At 41.9% G+C, this 17,210-nt stretch overlaps 1 protein-coding gene across 1 annotated transcript in view; it reads left to right on the top strand.

Annotated features, from left to right (window-relative positions):
* The window catches only part of EML6 (echinoderm microtubule associated protein like 6), a gene marked incomplete at its 5' end in the record, with an annotated part of 70,758 nt that overhangs the window by 36,397 nt on the left and 17,151 nt on the right, over positions 1–17,210 (top strand). The window contains 9 exons of the mRNA XM_010151401.1: positions 350–477; positions 1,986–2,127; positions 3,305–3,457; positions 3,642–3,773; positions 5,264–5,352; positions 5,984–6,160; positions 6,250–6,451; positions 6,678–6,804; positions 16,872–16,886. Coding sequence (XP_010149703.1) covers positions 350–477; positions 1,986–2,127; positions 3,305–3,457; positions 3,642–3,773; positions 5,264–5,352; positions 5,984–6,160; positions 6,250–6,451; positions 6,678–6,804; positions 16,872–16,886 — 1,165 coding nt within the window. The remainder of the gene's footprint in view (positions 1–349; positions 478–1,985; positions 2,128–3,304; positions 3,458–3,641; positions 3,774–5,263; positions 5,353–5,983; positions 6,161–6,249; positions 6,452–6,677; positions 6,805–16,871; positions 16,887–17,210) is intronic.

Below are 17,210 nucleotides of genomic sequence, written 5' to 3'. Positions count from 1 at the left end.
AATTCTACTTCCCAGGCATCGGTGTGGAAGAATGTAAAGTGGTATTCCTGGATAATGGCAGAATTAATGTCCATGCTGCTGGACTACCTGAACCCCTTATACACTGTCACTGTTAAAGCAGTAAAATATCAGTCTTGGTATTGCCTCAATGTGGACTAGCATAGCTTCCCTCCTTGAAACTGTTAATTAAGTCCATGGATTATCTAGTCGTTTTGTGAGCGTGTGTCATGTTTCGTGATTTTAAACACTTTTAAATCTAGGTGATAGAAGCTGTATAAATGATATGAGCTATGAGGCTCCTTGTAGTTTCAGAATACAACCCTAAAATTAATATCTTTGTATTCTTCAGGTTTACTTTTAGAAGACAATCCCTCTATTCGAGCCATCAGTCTAGGACATGGGCATATACTAGTGGGAACTAAAAACGGAGAGATACTTGAAATTGATAAGAGTGGCCCTATGACTCTACTTGTTCAGGTACTGTATGGATCTTCCATACAAGACATTATAAGGTTTTCCCCCTCATTTTCTTTTTGTTTCCATTAATGCTGTTGGCCGCCATGTCTTTCCTTGCTCAGGCTGATGTTGGTGCTTTGAGATCCACCGTGGATTACAGATAAGAGTCCATTTAGACAGTTTAGGATCCAACATAAAAATGAAGAGTAGAGACGACACAATTTATTTGGCAGTGTGGTACCGTTTGTTTGCTTTTACTGAAATAATACGGTGTATTCTGAGGGATCCTAAACTTTGTGAAAAATGGTTTTAGAGTTACGACAGCTTTCTACAGTGAGACGCAGCCGCTGCATGTGCTGCAAAGCCTGCCCCGTCCTATTTTTGCAAGACAAAGTATTTTGCGAAGTTTGGTTAAACATTTTCAGATACATACATCCACTGATTGTTTTGATGTTGCTGTGGTTTAGTATCTTGAATAAGTCTAATGTCCATTTGTAGAAAATTGTATGTATCATTTATCGAGTTGTTAATTGATACTTTTTGTTTTCTATAACTGACTGAATTAACATTGGCTTTTTTAAAAAAATATTGTTTCTTTGACATTTTTCTTTCCTGTTAGTTCTGGTCACATAGTCTTTCAAATTTGTATTGCCTGCCTGACAGTCTTACTAACCTAAACATGCAAAGTTGTACATTATAAATTGTTTAAACTCATGCACTAATTTGGGATTGCAATCTTATCCTAATACAGTTTTCTTCACATGAATACTAAAGTTGTGAAAGAGCAAAATTACCTTAAAATTACTCGATTGCTAAGAGTTTTCTCATAAAGAGAAGTGTTGACAATTGTCATCCATCTCAAATTACATGCTTGCGTACATCAACTTGAGCCAAAATAGAAAATACATAAGGTGTAGTCAAGATGTCATGACAGTTCCTCACATTGTTTCTTTTAATGGTATTTTTCCATCTGAACAAAAATGCCAGTTACCAAACTTGAAATCCAGACTGAGAATTGTTAAACCACTTCTAACCTTGAAATGCAGTGCCAGCAAGCTGTATGCAAGTTGAAGGAAATCTAGAAAAAGTAGGATGAGTGATTAAAATGTTTGAAAATGGAGTTCTGGGGAAAGATTAAAGGAACTAAGTATGTCTGTGTCAGGCACGCAAGTTCTCCAGGATCTAAAAAATTACATAAATCTTGAAGACAGATTAGCCCGTATTAGGATTTCAGGATAAAGTCCTGTTTGGGGCATAACTATTTCCTGTTCAAGTCTGGAAGAGAGAGCACTGTAAGAAGAGGCATTACAGCTAGCTGTACTAGGGGAGACTATGGAAGAGTTTATTTTGGATTTTTACCAGAGGCAACAAAATGGACTTTCAAGTCTCTTTGAATGTGGAAAATTTTTGAGGGGAGACAGTTAAAGCCTTATGGCCTGGGACTTGTGAAGGGAGACAGGGCATGTGCGAGAACACATTACATAAACCCAAGCACATTGTTTTCTCTTGTATTAAATGGTTTCCTTTAGGGACATATGGAAGGAGAAGTCTGGGGCTTGGCAACTCATCCCCTCTTGCCTGTCTGCGCAACAGTGAGCGATGATAAAACACTACGAATCTGGGAACTTTCATCCCAGCACCGCATGCTGGCAGTGAGGAAACTCAAAAAAGGTAATTCTCATTTGGCCCTGCACCATGATAGCAATGGTACTACTGTATTTCTGTAACGATTCCATCTTTGCTTGCAGTGTGTATCACAGGCATTAATTAGGTAGGAAGAGGACACAGTCATTAAGAAATTGGAAGCATAGGAAGTAAATTGTCTTTGGCATGTGTCAAGTCAATGAAAAGGGCAGAAAGAAAAAGGATTATAATCTATTGTAATGAATAGTAATCAAATGAACTTTAATCTATTTTCCTCCAGTTCCAAAGGGAATGAGTTGACCTCAGAATCATTTTCCTGCCTAAGAATACTTAAAGCCAGCGTATTTGTTGCTGACATTAAAAAGTTTCCGTATAAATACAAATGTAAATTTTTCTGCATGTTAATCCCAATCAGCTTTCAGTGGTGATATGAACTTTACATGTTACACCAACTTCTCTGAAAACAAACCATTTTCCTGCCCTATCCCCTGCACAGAAGTAGCTGAGCCATGTTGATATGCTGCCTTCTCAATACTACTCTTATTTCATTTGCTCATTCATATCCTTCAGGAAATTCTATGGTGTGAATTCGGCATGCTTCATTTTCAGTGACAGATCCAGAGCACAGGAACTCTAACTGGCCGAGGGAGAACAGAGTCAAATGTTTTGGAGACGTGAGCTCAGGGACGGATCAGGATAGCTGTAGGAGAGAGGATGGTCAGAAATAATGTTGAGGCAAAACGTAAGTGGAGGAAGTGTAGTACAGCTCTGTTTTAAACATGCTCCACCTGAAAGTACATATTATTCAGTCATAACAAAGAAATTTTCAAGTCTAGTATCCCTGAAAAACATGTAGTTATGTCGTGCCCATCATAAGTCTTTAGATTTTTCATCTGGATTTCCTTTTTGTGTGGTTTTCGGGTTTTTTTGGGGTCTGCCATTGGTGTGTTTAGAACGTAGTTGGAAGGCAGTATTTGCACTTAAAACCATTTCAGGACTGATCAAATCACCATTGTCAACTGAAGAACAGCCTATACTGGGGCATTAATCACAGCCCTCCTATCACACATTTGTTTTAATAAAGAACAAATCTATTTTAAAAGAATACACTTGACATAAAAACCTTTCAGTTGCAGTTTACTGATGGTTTACTCAACCCAAAGTTCGTAAACCTCAAGATCCTCCTTTCCATTTTCTTTTGTAGGTGGACGATGCTGTGCCTTTTCTCCTGATGGGAAAGCCTTGGCTGTAGGGTTGAACGATGGGAGTTTTCTGGTGGTAAATGCTGACACTGTGGAAGATATGGTCTCTTTTCACCACAGGAAGGAAATGATCTCAGACATCAAGTTTTCACGAGGTATAATCAGGTGATAAAGTGAAAGGGCAGTGTTTGTCTTGGAGTTTGTTTTTCTTCTCTGGACACAAGATTGAATGTTCAGAAGGTAGACCTAGTGCCTCTGGATGCCCTACAGTAGTAAAAATGCGTAACAATAACATTTATAACGTACACCTTGAATAACCTCAGTGTCTCTTCTTTACAGAATCAGGAAAGTACCTGGCTGTGGCGTCCCATGATAATTTTGTAGATATTTACAATGTACTTACCAGCAAAAGAGTTGGCATTTGTAAAGGTGCATCCAGCTATATCACACACATTGACTGGGACTCCAGAGGTAAAATGCTTGACCAGAGAAATTGATTTAAAATGCCTGTGAAACAGAATATCAGAAAACTGTGCTTGTACCAGTTACTAAGATAAACTGTAACTACTCATGCAAATGACTTTTCGGCATCAAGCACCATATGGGTTCAGTGCAGTTGCATTTGTTGGTGGAATTCATGCTCACTTGTAGCATTTGGACCAGAATACATGGTTCTTCACTGCTGACAACATGACTAAACTGTCACTGCTGAACATAATATTGCTTTTCTCTGCCCTGTTATTTTTATAGTTTTGTAGTGTGGGGCACATTTCTCTTTTCCACCTTTGATGTCCAGATTTCTTTCTTCTTTGCTGAGAACTACACAGCAATCATCGCCGTGAAGTTAGAAACCTTATTGTCACAACTACTTAAGTCTAGCGGGTTTGGTAATGAGCTCATGCCAATAAGCCTTCCCAGAGTTAATGTGGTCCTGTGTGACCCACCTGTGTGTCTGAGCCTTGTTGTGCTAGCCCCAAAATGTGGTGCAGGCTCGCTGACACAACAGGAGCTGAACTCCCCCCAGAACCCGTTCAGGTCTGGGTGACATTCTGGAGCTGATAAGCCATGCTGCAGCCGAGCTGGCGCCGTGTGCCTGCTTACAGCCCTGACTACCCGTAGTTGTACGTGTAATAGTGGCCATTGGGCTGATAGTACCTGTGTATGTGTTGGTGGATGCATTACGTGTGGAGATACAAAGTATAAGTGAAAATTCTTTGTATCCTTAATGGTATTTATTGGGAGCTCTAACTGAACTTCTAGAAGTAAAGGATTAAACTATGATTAAACCTGTGTTGTACAGGACCCTTAGGAAGGACATGGAACTAGCACTAGTTCATATTAGGTGGTAACCTAAATCAGTGTTTCTCAGTAAAAGAGGGCTTTCCATGCAGTTTGGATATTGTGGAACTTCTTTTATGATAATGAATCCCCACAGGATGTCTTACACTAGTATAGTTTAGGATTATCTACCTAATGTCACAGTATCTGTATGGGTATGGAAAACTTCATCTTCAAGGGCAGTTTGGTGTGTAGCTGGACTCTCTGCCAGTTAGGATGTGCAAAATAGGCAGGAGCTTACAATGTGTTAAATTTTGGCAGAACTGTCTTGCAAAATTCTTATGAAAATTAACACCATACACATTTTATTTTTATACCTTCCATTCTCAACATGATGAAAACACAAGGAAAACATTTCTAATCAGAAGACAGTGATTTTCTGCAAGCCAGTGATTTTTTTTTTTAAGGATGTTGGATGGTATTTAAAATACAACTTCTGCAGCGAATCAGGAGTGTAGGATTCTTATGAGAGTGATTCTAAGTGTCTGTTTTACTTTGGCTATAACTCTCTGGAGGATAATCTCTTAGTTCACCTCCATAAATATTTTCATTCAATCAAAGGAAAGTTCATAATACTCATAATAATGAATAAGATTCATAATAAACTCTTATTTTGTATCCAGGAAAGTTGTTGCAAGTCAATTCTGGTGCCAAAGAACAACTATTTTTTGAAGCCCCACGGGGGAAAAGGCATATTATAAGAATTGCTGAGGTATGAATTATGCTTACTGGATTTTTAACTGTGAAAGTTAATTTTCTGGACTGTTGAAAATTAGCATATTTTGTCTTGAAATGGTATATTCTTTCATTTTAAACTACTGTGTTTACAGTGGTTAGAATTAGAATTATTTGGTCATTCTGTAGTGTCTTTCCCAGCATTTGGAAATGGTAGAATTTGCAAGTTCCTGTTGGTCTCTAAATTTATTTTTGCTTGTTTAATAACAGTTATTTCCTGTAATCCTCTTTCCTGAACCATTTCCTATAATCCCCTTTCCTGAACAGTCACCTGTTTTCCATGTAATCAGTGTGCATCCAGGTTATAAACCCACAGTGTGACCTGGCTTTTAATGATGTTGATTATTGCGACGCATAATTCTACAAAATTGACAATGTTTAGCACCTCAGAAAATCTTTAAGGAGATTTGTATCCAAATCGTGCTCTACCTTGGGAAAGTGGGAATGTTTAAAGTCTTAAGCCTTTTGATGAAGATATGCCATTTGTGTTAACTAGCCGGAAACAGTGATCACTTTCTAAAAATATTGAACATCAAAATACTCGCGTTAAGTTGGTGTATATTAGGTATGTATTAAGATGCCTTCTTTTGGGGAAATTCTGGTTGCAGATAGAGAAGATTGAGTGGGACACCTGGACGTGTGTTCTTGGTCCTACCTGTGAAGGGATTTGGCCCATGCACAGTGACGTCACCGTGGTAAATGCAGCTAGTCTTACAAAAGACGGAACGCTACTAGCCACAGGAGATGATTTTGGTTTTGTGAAGCTTTTTTCGTATCCAGTGAAGGTAATAAGTGCCTTTATTTCTGTGACCAGAAACTGTGCAAGAAGAGGAGTTAAGGAAGTCTGCTAATACGCAAATTCTTTGTGCTACAGGGCCAGCATGCAAAATTCAAGAAGTATGTGGGTCACAGCGCACAGGTAACCAATGTTCGGTGGTTACACAATGATTCTGTGCTGCTGACTGTAGGTGGTGCTGATACAGCTTTGATGATCTGGACCAGAGAATTTTTGGGCATTCAGGAGAGTAAGCTGGTTGATAGTGAAGAATCAGACACAGATGCAGAAGAAGATGGAGGTAAAAAGGATTGTATAAAACTCGTCTTTAACTTAGTCTTCGTTCCACAGCCACTCACACAGGCGGCGAACTTGAAGCAAGCAAAAATCTTTTGTGTGCTGAAGTTGAGCGTAGGGAGAGCTTGGTAGAATTTCTTTCCTTCCTTTTACAGGTGCAGATCTTGTTTTCTACTCTTGCACTATGAAACAAGGGTAGTTTGTTTTATTTTATGTTTTATTTTTCTAAGGTTATGATAGTGATGTTGCAAGAGAAAAAGCAATTGACTATACCACTAAGATCTATGCAGTAAGCATCCGAGAAATGGAAGGGACAAAACCACACCAGCAGCTGAAGGAGGTTTCAGTAGAAGAGAGGTATGTCATGCAAAGGCGCTCCTTTCCAAATGTACGTTGCCTTCGTTTGAGTCTCTTTTCATTCCGCTAAAATCAGTCCTTAGAAATCAGAGAGGAGTTTTAAAATTCACAAGATAACATTTAAAACGGTGTTCACAGGGTACAACATGTTAATGTGATGGAGAAAAATATGTGTATGTAAGTCAAACCCCTGTGAGTGCTGTGTTCTCTTCTGCGGTGACGTTCTTTCTTAATTAGCGTGTGTGGCTGCACGCGTGTCTGCAGCGGGGGGTTGGCGGTAGGGTGAGCTTCTAAATCCTTTGGCCTTAAGGCTTTTGGTGATGTTTTCCTTGAAAGGTTTTCTATTGCTTATCATTGTGTCAGGTCGTTACCGTTAAAGCTGAAATTTCCCGTAGCACACCTTGGCCTTAGGCTGAATTACTCTGAACGAAGTAAGATGGAAAGAGAATGGCATTGGAGAGGATGGTAAGGAGAAGAGGGAAGAGCTAAGCAAAGAGGGTGAGGCCCAGTGAAACACAGACCTAAGGGAGTGACTGGGACAGGACAGGAGTATCCATAACCAGGAAAGTACCTTCCCCATTATAATACGGAACAGCACATCTCCACCTGCTGATCCAGTTGATGGCTCACCTGTGAACCCATGCAGTCTCTTTTGATAGAATTTCTTTTCATAAGTGCTCTTATCACAGGTTTTCTTGCTGTTGCCCAGTGTTGGACAAAAAGGACTGCTGTGGGTTAACCCACAGGAAGAACTGGAGCTTGGTTGTTTCCCCTCGGTTTCACCTGAGCACAGAACCAGTAGCAACACCTGTGGTGTGAGGGCATATCGTTCTCACTGCGGGATCCTGCCCTCGTTGGGGAGCAGGATACATAGCCCTCGGGCAATACAGCGGGTGCAGAAGTAAGCGCTGGTGCACTGTAGGATCCCTGCTGTAAGTGTTGCAAAAGGTGAGAGGGCTGTGTGTAGAAGGAGGCTGGGATGGCAAGAAGAGAGCTCTCAGGAGCCTATGGAGCTGCCTTAGTGCTCTTCCTGCTTCTGTCACAGAACTTCTTGGCGATGGCTGGCAAATAGAGTATTTTCACAGACAGCCTCTACCTCTGTACCTCATTTCCTGCTGTCAGCTGGGAGATGGAAGGCTGAATTTGCAGAAGAAGCTGCAGGTAGAGACCATTTCAGCAGTTCTTTGAACAAACACGTAACACATCATTGTGTTGAACAGATTAAGGTTTAAGTTTCTCTTGACTACCGAAAACTAGTGGCAACTTTTGAGATTTTTGGCTTTAACTATCCTTGGTGTCCTGATTTGCAAGAAAAAAATGGAGTTAATAATACTTCCAAATATTATGCAGACCTTTGAAAAATAAATTAATTTGCTTTTAAAGCTCTCAAAGAATGCAGTGCTGAACAGCATGGACAGAAAGTAGTAATATAATCATTTTTCCACTCAGTATTTGAAGAGGAGAGCAAATGTTGGTTGTGAAAAGAAAAATGTTGCACCCCTTTTATTTTTTTTTTTTTCATCACAGTGTTTTAGCAAAAACATGGAGCAGGAGGATTAGTGATTTTTTTTCAATAAAATGGTGGACCATAAACATTTCTTTTCCCATTCTTTTAAGGATATCTCTTTCCTTTTTTCTCTCTTGCTCATATAAAGTCTTTGTTCCTCCATTTTTCTATTTAAAAAAAAAAAGCACAGTGTATTGTCTAGTAAACATGCATGTTTTGAAACTGAGTTTAAAAAGACAAAAAAAAACCCCTATTTTAGGTCAATACTGCTAAATTGTTATTACACATGCAAGAACGAGTGCAGATGGTACAATGGCCAGATGTTTTACACCAGAAACTCTTGTACCTTCCAGCTGCTTTCTTCTGCTTTGATGATGCAAAAGCATCTGCAGGGTGAGTTTAATTGAGCGACTAAGCTGGGCTTACAACTGTTTTGTACTAGTGAATCACCAACAATATGAACGTAAGGATCAGTCTCTTCAGCAGCTTTACAGCACTGTTTGCAGGCCAGGAGTGAAAATCACCACAGGCCCTTTGGGTCCCTGGGAAGGTTTCCTTGTCTGCAGCCGAGCCATGGGTCTGCTGTCAGATGAAAGCAAGTACCTGCTTCCCAGAGGTGTATCTCAGGCTGCCGTGTTGTCGCAGGAGTAGTAGTACAGGCTGCTTAAATATCACCATCACAGATATTAGGGGGAAAGGTGATTTTAATACAAATTTATGAATAATGCCACTGCACAGAATTCAATGGCAGGGTCCATGATATTACTTTATCAACATGGGAAAGCATACGAAAGTGAAAAGCAGTTAGCATTGGGTTAAAATAATTTACATGTGAGTCAGGGGAAATTGAGTCAGAATTGGACCTAATCCCTAATACAGGGTTTTTTTTAGAAGGTAAGGGAAACACTCCCACTGAGTCACAAGATTCAGGGTGGAGCCCCTTCATTCCAAACTCCCTCTTGGAGAAGAGTCTAGGTGCAGCTGAATCCATCCCTAGTCCCGGGCTTGATCAACAGTTTATGCCTGAGGGGTTAGGTGTTGAGATCACAGTGCGGTCATTTATCATACGAGTTTGAAGGTTGTACAACTTTGGAATAGCAGCAATTTGAAGTTCATTAATATTATTAAGATAAGTCACAAAATTAGATTACATAATTTTCTAGCAAAACTTAATCAGTGAACTGACACAATGACTTAAAGACTTAAAGTTCTAAAATTGTATATACAAATGCACACTGAATAGTTACAGAAATAGATACATAGGTACAAAAGTACCTGGTAAAATTTCTGCTTGAGTTCAGTGAAAATATTTGTGTTGGACACCTTTGCATCTCTCAGTGGGTGAAGGAGTCTCTAGGAGTGAGGGTTTCAGCCCAGATCTTGTCGACGGTCCTCTGATTTCTCCAACTTGAGAGTTGGTGAGCTCGGAGCAGCGTCCCAGTCAGACGGGCACTGCTGCTGCAGTCCAGGAGAGCTCGAAGGGTCTCACTTGGGACCACTCTTTATAGGGCCATGAGACGATTGACTTCAGGCATCAGTACATTTCCACTGTGGCCACAACTTGGGTTGGTAATTACTGGAATGCCAGTAATTGCTGGTACTGACTTGCCTCAGTTTTGATGTGCTTTGGGGTTGTTGGGGGATGATTAGTTGTTCCATTCTATTCCCCACCGTGGCCAGGTGGTCGAATTCCTGGCACGCACCATGGTCAAGCAACTGAATTCCCAGTATGGTCAGTGCCATTCCCCACCTCAGCAATGCAGGATTGCTTGGGGTGCTTAAACAACAAACACTGCACAATGACCAAGGCTGGACAGGAATTTTTTAGGCTGTAGAGCAGTCCAGGAGCCCAAGGCAGGGGAATATGCACCACCACACTTCAAGCTTCCTGACTTTTGAGTCTGTCCACATTCTCAGTCCTACGCTGCATAAAATGATTGGGCTGAACCTGCTGTGTTGCTGTGGAGGAAGCACCCTGAAAAGAACAGGTAGTTTGCCTTTTTTAGCTTTTTTCAACCCAGAATGTAGAGCCCCTGCAAAGCAGCACATCAGACAAGTGAAACAGGCCTTCTTTGTCACGTTGACCCTGATAACCCCTAATGCAGGGAAAAGGTGCTTTGGGCTACCCAGCACTACAAAGCAACACTGAAGCTGGAAGTTCCTCCAGTGGTATGCCCAAGGGTTTCCCCACTCTTCTCCTAGCTGGTGGGCCTAACTGAGAGGGTAGGCACCTCCTCTGCAGTGAGGGTGCCTCCGATTCCCATAATAGTCTCTTCGTGGGGACTCTGTGTGAAAATAGCATGCTGGAGCCTATCTGAGGGAATAATCTATCCCATAACAAGTTCTAGACTGAAGACAGTAAAAAGAAAGGTTTTAACATTCTTCTTACTGTCTCTGTGGAATCAATAGCTTTGTACTTCATTTTAAAATAGCTTAAAAATAAACCCTTGTAACTGCCCATCTTTTCTGCTAAAGTCAGAGCTACTCTTCACCTTTTTCATGTGTCCTCTTTCAATTACAGCTACTTCAATATAATCACATCTTTGGCATTTGGAATTTGCTGCTCTGATGAATTTGTCTGCAGATCCCATATTTTTCATATGTAACATGTTAGGCAAAGATATATTCACTTCCTTTCTTTATCGGATCAAATTGCCAGAAGTTACAGTCGGACAATTAGAAGCAGAAATTCTATGGTGAAATGTAGACCAAAGTGCAGTTCCTGAGGGTGTTGTGCTGGGAAAAGGCCTTAAGCTGTCGAAGGTACTGGGTTTTGGCTGCAGAAAGATGAGATTAATGCATTGGCTACTGCAGTTGTCAGAGAGTTCTATTTTTGGCCACAGTTGTACCAATATGAGCACAATTTATTCAGAATCTTGGCACTCCCAATTTTAAGTGCTTCAGAGTGAAGCTGACTTCTCTCCTAAGACATGAATTACGAGGCAAGCTTCGTAGCAGTGCCAGATGTCATCTTTTCCGAGAACACAAAAGAATGAGGCAGGTACTGATGGGTTTGTCTGACCATACTCTAAAAGCTTCCTGGAAACACTGGGCTGACTTTTTCTTTGCACCTACAAGGGTCCAAAGGGACAGTCGATCAAGCCAGAGGAAATTAAAACCCTACAAGTACTCAACTGTCGCTGTTCAAGAAAACCTAAGTTCTAAATCAGTGGGTCTTCAGGACTTGGAGTCTCAATCTCTGCCCACAGGGTTGAGTGAGGTGGCAACAAGGAATACTGAAGCCAGTTCACAAAGCTTTATGTGTCTGCAAAAGGCATGGCTGAAGCAGCCTCTCCTTCTCCCTTCAGATATGAGGAAGGGATGTATGAGGAGGTGGATGTATTCCATTCTCTTGCAGGCAGGTACATGGGAAAACCTGGTAGGCTTTTGAGGGGGAAGATTGGCTGGAGAAAATATTCCAAACCTTTCCTCTTCGTAATTGTGCCATATGTCTGTATGAAGTCCCCAAAAACCGTGCATTTGGTGGGATTTGGCGCTGTGAATACTGTGAGATTTGATAGCATGTAGTCAGATTTTGAAATTCCTGTGGTAAGCTGGAAGGCCACTGAGGACAGCAGTAGTGGGTTATCACCAGGCCTGAAAAACTGCTCGTCCACTTCACTGCAAAATGCCGTGAGGGTCTAAGAAGTGTGGCCCTTGTTTTTTCATTGTGTGTCTGAGAAAGGGCAAGTTGTGAGTTTTTCATAGGTATAGTGGGTAGAAACCCAGAATTAAGCAAAGTAAGATTAAATTAAGAAAAGAAAGAGTATAACAAGCTTCCAGCTCAAGCGAGAGGTGGGAGTAGCTCTGAGCTGCTTCTTGGGGGCAAGGACTTTAAGCTCACGATGTTACTGTCTCTAAGCAGTAATATTCAGAAGGTGAATTGTTGCATAAAAAGTTACTTCCCTGCTTATATAATACAAATAATGACACCTAAGAGATGGTTTTGGGCCGTTTTATTTTCCTCCTTCTTATAGCTACGTTTCCATCTCTTTAACCTTTGTGTTGGCTTGAGTAAGCTCGCAGGACTCTCCTCTTCTGTAATGTTGAGCGGGGAATCTGACAAACTCAGTGTACGTTCCCTCTAGAAATAACAAGCCATTGTACCGTTCAGGAGGAGTTTGATCTCGGGAGCTGTGATGTGTCAGCTGAAGAGCTTACAAGTCCCTGGTTGAGAGTCGATACAGACAGTGCCAGGTTACGAGGGGAAAGCTTTGCAACAAACACCACCCTTCTGGACAGGAGTCCACAATTCCCAAACGACTCCTCCCAAATTAATACAAAGACTCTACTGTCTTTTTGTTGCAAAAGAGGAGCCGGGAATACTTGTCCCTTCTCTCCCCCATCACGGGAAAGAGAGCAGATTTGATGTAATACTCAATAGAAGGTAACTGTGACTTCGAGCAGCTGCTGTGTGTCCTCTCTCAGCACCAAGCACGTGCGTCATGCTTAGCACAGTCCAGCAAGACGAAAAGGAGATCTAGATTACACCAGCCTTCTCCAGATCTCCAGCGCACTGGGGCCCTTAACCAAACTGGGCAGAGAATTTTCATTATTTTAAAGGGCAAAGATCCGACAAACTTTGGGGTAATATTAAGGTTTTTCCTTACAAAAAAAATGTAAAGTCCTTCCTCAAATGTACTTTTCCTGTCTCATTTATTTATATAATGAAAATAATGATGATTCTGCAAATATTGTAGAAGAACGTTACATGATGGATTTTACTTGTGGGATTTGAAATAAAGCACGGTCTGGTATTTTTGGGGGGACCCAAGATTTACTGTCTGCCAGCAGTTACAGCTTTAGGATGGAAAAATAACAGGAGAGATGAGGCTGAGGAGCAGTTTTTAAATATTTTGCGGTTGTATTCGTTGGTGCATTCAGTTACGATAATTAATTGATTGTTGTTTCTCTCTCCTCTCCCCAACCTTCTTGTTTTTCTTCTTCTCCCTTTCCATGTCTGTCCTCCTCTCCTCCCCACCCACCCTTATTTTTCTCTTCCTTTCTCGCTCCTCTGATTGGCATCCTCTTTGCTCTGCCCGTATGATCCAGAAGCGGGGTGCCAATGAGAGGTGCTGCAGGAGCAGTCTCACGGTGTGGGAGCTCCAAGAGCAGTGCTCCCACACCACGGGACCACTTGGTCACTGGTGGGACTGTCCCAGACAATCCAGGACAATTGTAAGCTACGCTGTGTGTTATGTAGGAATTGGGCTTCATTCCAGAAAAGGGCTAATTTTTGAACTGGGACCAGTTTAACTTGATACAATAAGAAGTAAAATAAGCTTGCGCGAAGACTGTTTATGTGACTAATACAAAGGGCAGAGATATATTTGCATTTTGCCTTCTACTAACCGCTAACATATATCCTACGTTTGCAGCTTCCATTTAGTTTGATTTGCATGACTCTACGTAAAGTGACAACTCTTGTAATATACCTGGTGATGGAAAACCCTTGAAAGCAGGTTGAATGTGTAGAAAACAAAAAGCAGCATTAGCATGTTTGTCTAGTTTTCTGTTTTCTTAACATACTGGCTTGTCTCACTTCCCGCGAGTTCTCTGTCTTGGAGCCTGTTCTCACCTGTGGTGTTACCCATCGTTTGTAATCATATGTCCTGGTAAAGATGAGAAGGTAAAAAATGTTAAGAAGTTGGATTTGCTCTCTTCAAATGTTATTCTTTTGATTATTTATTTCTTTACACCAATGTGAGCTGAATTACAGAAGCTTTCACAATAGCCCTCAGAGGTGGCAGGTACAAGCCTTAAAAGCACAAGCCTAATAAACTGAATTGTTAGACATATGGTTACAAAATTTGTCCGTGCACTTTTACATGCACGCTTCCGTGGGTGCAGTGTAAAAGCTTTGAATGTGAATCTGTGTTGTATTTCTGTGTAGGTGGGAACTGTTCAAAACGTGTCTGGAAAAAAACACGTCTCTGGGGTGGAGAAAAGGACTTTGGGCTTACTTCAGCAGAAACCTACTGCTTCAGAATGAGTAGCATCCTTTGGAATACTCGCTTTTACTTCCTCACCAGCGTCATGTCAAGTTTATCCCTCCTAACTGTGTTTGGCAGTGTGCTGGTTTCAGCGCAGTTGTCCCCAAGGCTCGAACGCGTTGTGACTGGTGTTTTTACAGTCCTTGCCAACCTACTGAACTCAGAGTCAACCTCCCTTCTCCCACGGGTCAGCACTAACTGGCCCAAAGGTCTTTTTCATGTGTGTGACGCTTAGTGGGTGTGGAATCGAGGGATGCCACCACTGTCACAATGCACAGCTCAATACCAGCGTGTCTGAGCTCGAGCGCTTGCTGCACTGAGGTTAATGCCCAACAGTCAGCTTTTTGTGTAGGCTGTAGTCCAGGAAGGGTTGAAAAAGCGTTGTTTCTGATATGTTTTGTTGTGCAGGAGAAGGATGCTCTTTTACCTGCCTATTAGGTTTTACCTCCAGCCCCAAAGTTCTCCGTTTACTATCGGTTGAGTATTTTTACTCGGACAATGAGTACAGCTTCAAAGCGTGTCCAAGTTTGTGTAAGGAGTAACAAAACAAATGGGGAAGAGACTTCCTCTCAAACATGATCACAAACCCTGAGAGAGGCCTAAGGAAAGAGAGACCTTCCAGATTCTGCTAAAGTTGGGTTATTCTGATGCGCTGGTAGTACAGGTAGAGAGCTCTCCTGCCGCCTCGTTACCCGAGCTATTCAGAACGGTTCAGCTCACACACAGAAATCTAGGTTTTCCCTAAAGCCTGTTGCAATGTGTTCCTCGAAGCTGGAGGGCTGAACATGGCTGAGGCATCTTCCAGCCAGCCCAGGCTGTGCAGTGTGTGATGATGGTGGGTCTCTGTGCAACGGGGCCAGCCTATTGACAACAGCTTCACCAGGTGCTTAGAACAATGAAGGGGTTAAAAAATAAAGGCCTTCAGATTTCATTCAGAACTGATTACCCTTATTAATCTGTTTTTCTGCTTGCTTCACATTTGGAGACAGAACTAGAATGACCTGTGAATGCAACGACTAGCTTCCCTTACAAAATACAAACGTGGCTATCACCACCATGCGTTCCGCAATGCCTTTTCATTTCTTTCTTTTATGTTCTTTAAAGAGTGCATCAGCATACATGTGAAATCATAAATGTTGTAACCATGCAAAGGCTTATTCAGTGCTACGGTTTAACAAAATAATTGAGATTACAATTGAAGTTTCCCTCTAGTTTTGTTCGGCTTGGCTTTCATCCAAGGATATTTTCATATTGAGTGCTGTTCTTTTTTCTTCTCTTGTCTTACCCACAAAATGTAAAGGAAAAATAACAGCAGGGAAAGCTGTCTGTAAAACTCCTGTGAAGTTGGGTTGGGAAGATCCAAGGGGCTAGATTCACAAAGTCTTTCAATCGCTTCTTAAAGCAGTAGGAGTTTTGGAGCAGTTTTAGGGCACTTGGGAGCCCCCCCGCCTTGTCAGCTGGCGGAAACGTACTTGGAAAAGCTGCCTGTGCATTTTCTGAAATGAACAGTAAGCTTTTTTAATCTTGAATTTTTAATTCTGTTGTCCAAACAGTCGTCTTACCTCTCTTTGAACCTTGCTCTTGGGAGCAGCCCTGCTCGTTTTTTTATTTCTGTGTAGCATCCGAGTACGTTCCCTCTCCAGTTAGCACACCTAAATGCACGTGTTTGTCTCCCATTTAGACTCGCTCCAGCTTCTCTTCCCATTCCTGTTGGGCCCAGCCGTCGCCTTCTCAGTGTCAGGACAATTTTGCCCATCTGTCCCTGCTCCAAACCTCATTGTTTGTCGCTTTCACGCACCGTTGTTTCTGAAGATGCGGTTCTGTTCCCACTGGCCTCGGAACAGAATTTCTGTGTTCTCGCCGGTTGAGTACTGCTGCAGACAGCGTCCCTTGTCAGAGAGCCATTGTGCCCTGTGCTCTAAAAACATGAGTGGTTATCCCTGTCCAGTAGAATTTATCATGACGAGTTTTGGTCTGCCTTTTCTCTCCTTTATTTTCCGTCCAATTGCATCTTTTTCCCCCTTGCTCTGGCCCTGGTCTCTGAGATCACGCAAGTCTCTTTCCTCCCTCAGGGTGCTCCAACTCTTCCAAAACCCCACTCCCTCCCCAATCCCGGCTCTCAGTGTGTCCGTCTGTTACTCCCTGTCGCAGTGCTGCCTGTTCAACCCACGCGTGATTTAGGCTGTTCTTTCTACTCGTCGCCAGGTCACGTAGCCTTCTGGGTTAGGCCAGGGTGAACGACTTGTCGCTCGCACCGTTTTACACTGCTGCGTGAAGACCCGTAACGACAGCGGGTGAGGTTTTGTCAGTGTAAACCTGGAGCTCGCTCGCTGCGTTACAACCGCGCGTGCTTGGGTAAGCGTGTCGTCACGAGAATCCTTAGTAACGGAAGTTTTATTTGCTGTATTCGCAGTATCTAAAGAGCTGAAAGCCCTCTAATGTCTGACTGTGTCTTATCTTTCCTGGAACGCCTTCATCCTGTAACGTAATAGAAGCACATTTATTTTGAATTACTGGAAAGAAACCGTTAATGCTTGTATTATGTTTTAACTTGCTTTCCTTTGGAGGCAGGGAATTGTCAAGTAAGTACTAACAACCCACAGCACAGAGAAGCCCAGATTGCTGTGAATGTGCAATGCAGGTCGCATAGGGCAAAAAGGGTAAATACATGTAGTTTGCTACAGTGCAAATTTCTTGTCGTGACACTGCCGTCTTACGTATCCGGATAAATCAGGTGTAGTCACACAGACGTGGTAAAACTGAAATGACTTGTTAAAATGTTACAAATGTGGTGCTGCTTTACCTTTGTTTTAAGATGACAGTAAGGCGATGAATGCATACGTCTGCGTATATATACATGTACATGTATATATGACCGCACACAACATTTGTGTTTGTGCGTACTG

The sequence above is a fragment of the Eurypyga helias genome, unplaced genomic scaffold, assembly GCF_000690775.1.
Source record: "Eurypyga helias isolate BGI_N326 unplaced genomic scaffold, ASM69077v1 scaffold12005, whole genome shotgun sequence".
NCBI lineage: Eukaryota > Metazoa > Chordata > Aves > Eurypygiformes > Eurypygidae > Eurypyga > Eurypyga helias.
The sequence above is the reverse complement of the archived record's forward strand: the minus strand, read 5'-3'. Positions and strand labels throughout refer to the sequence as shown.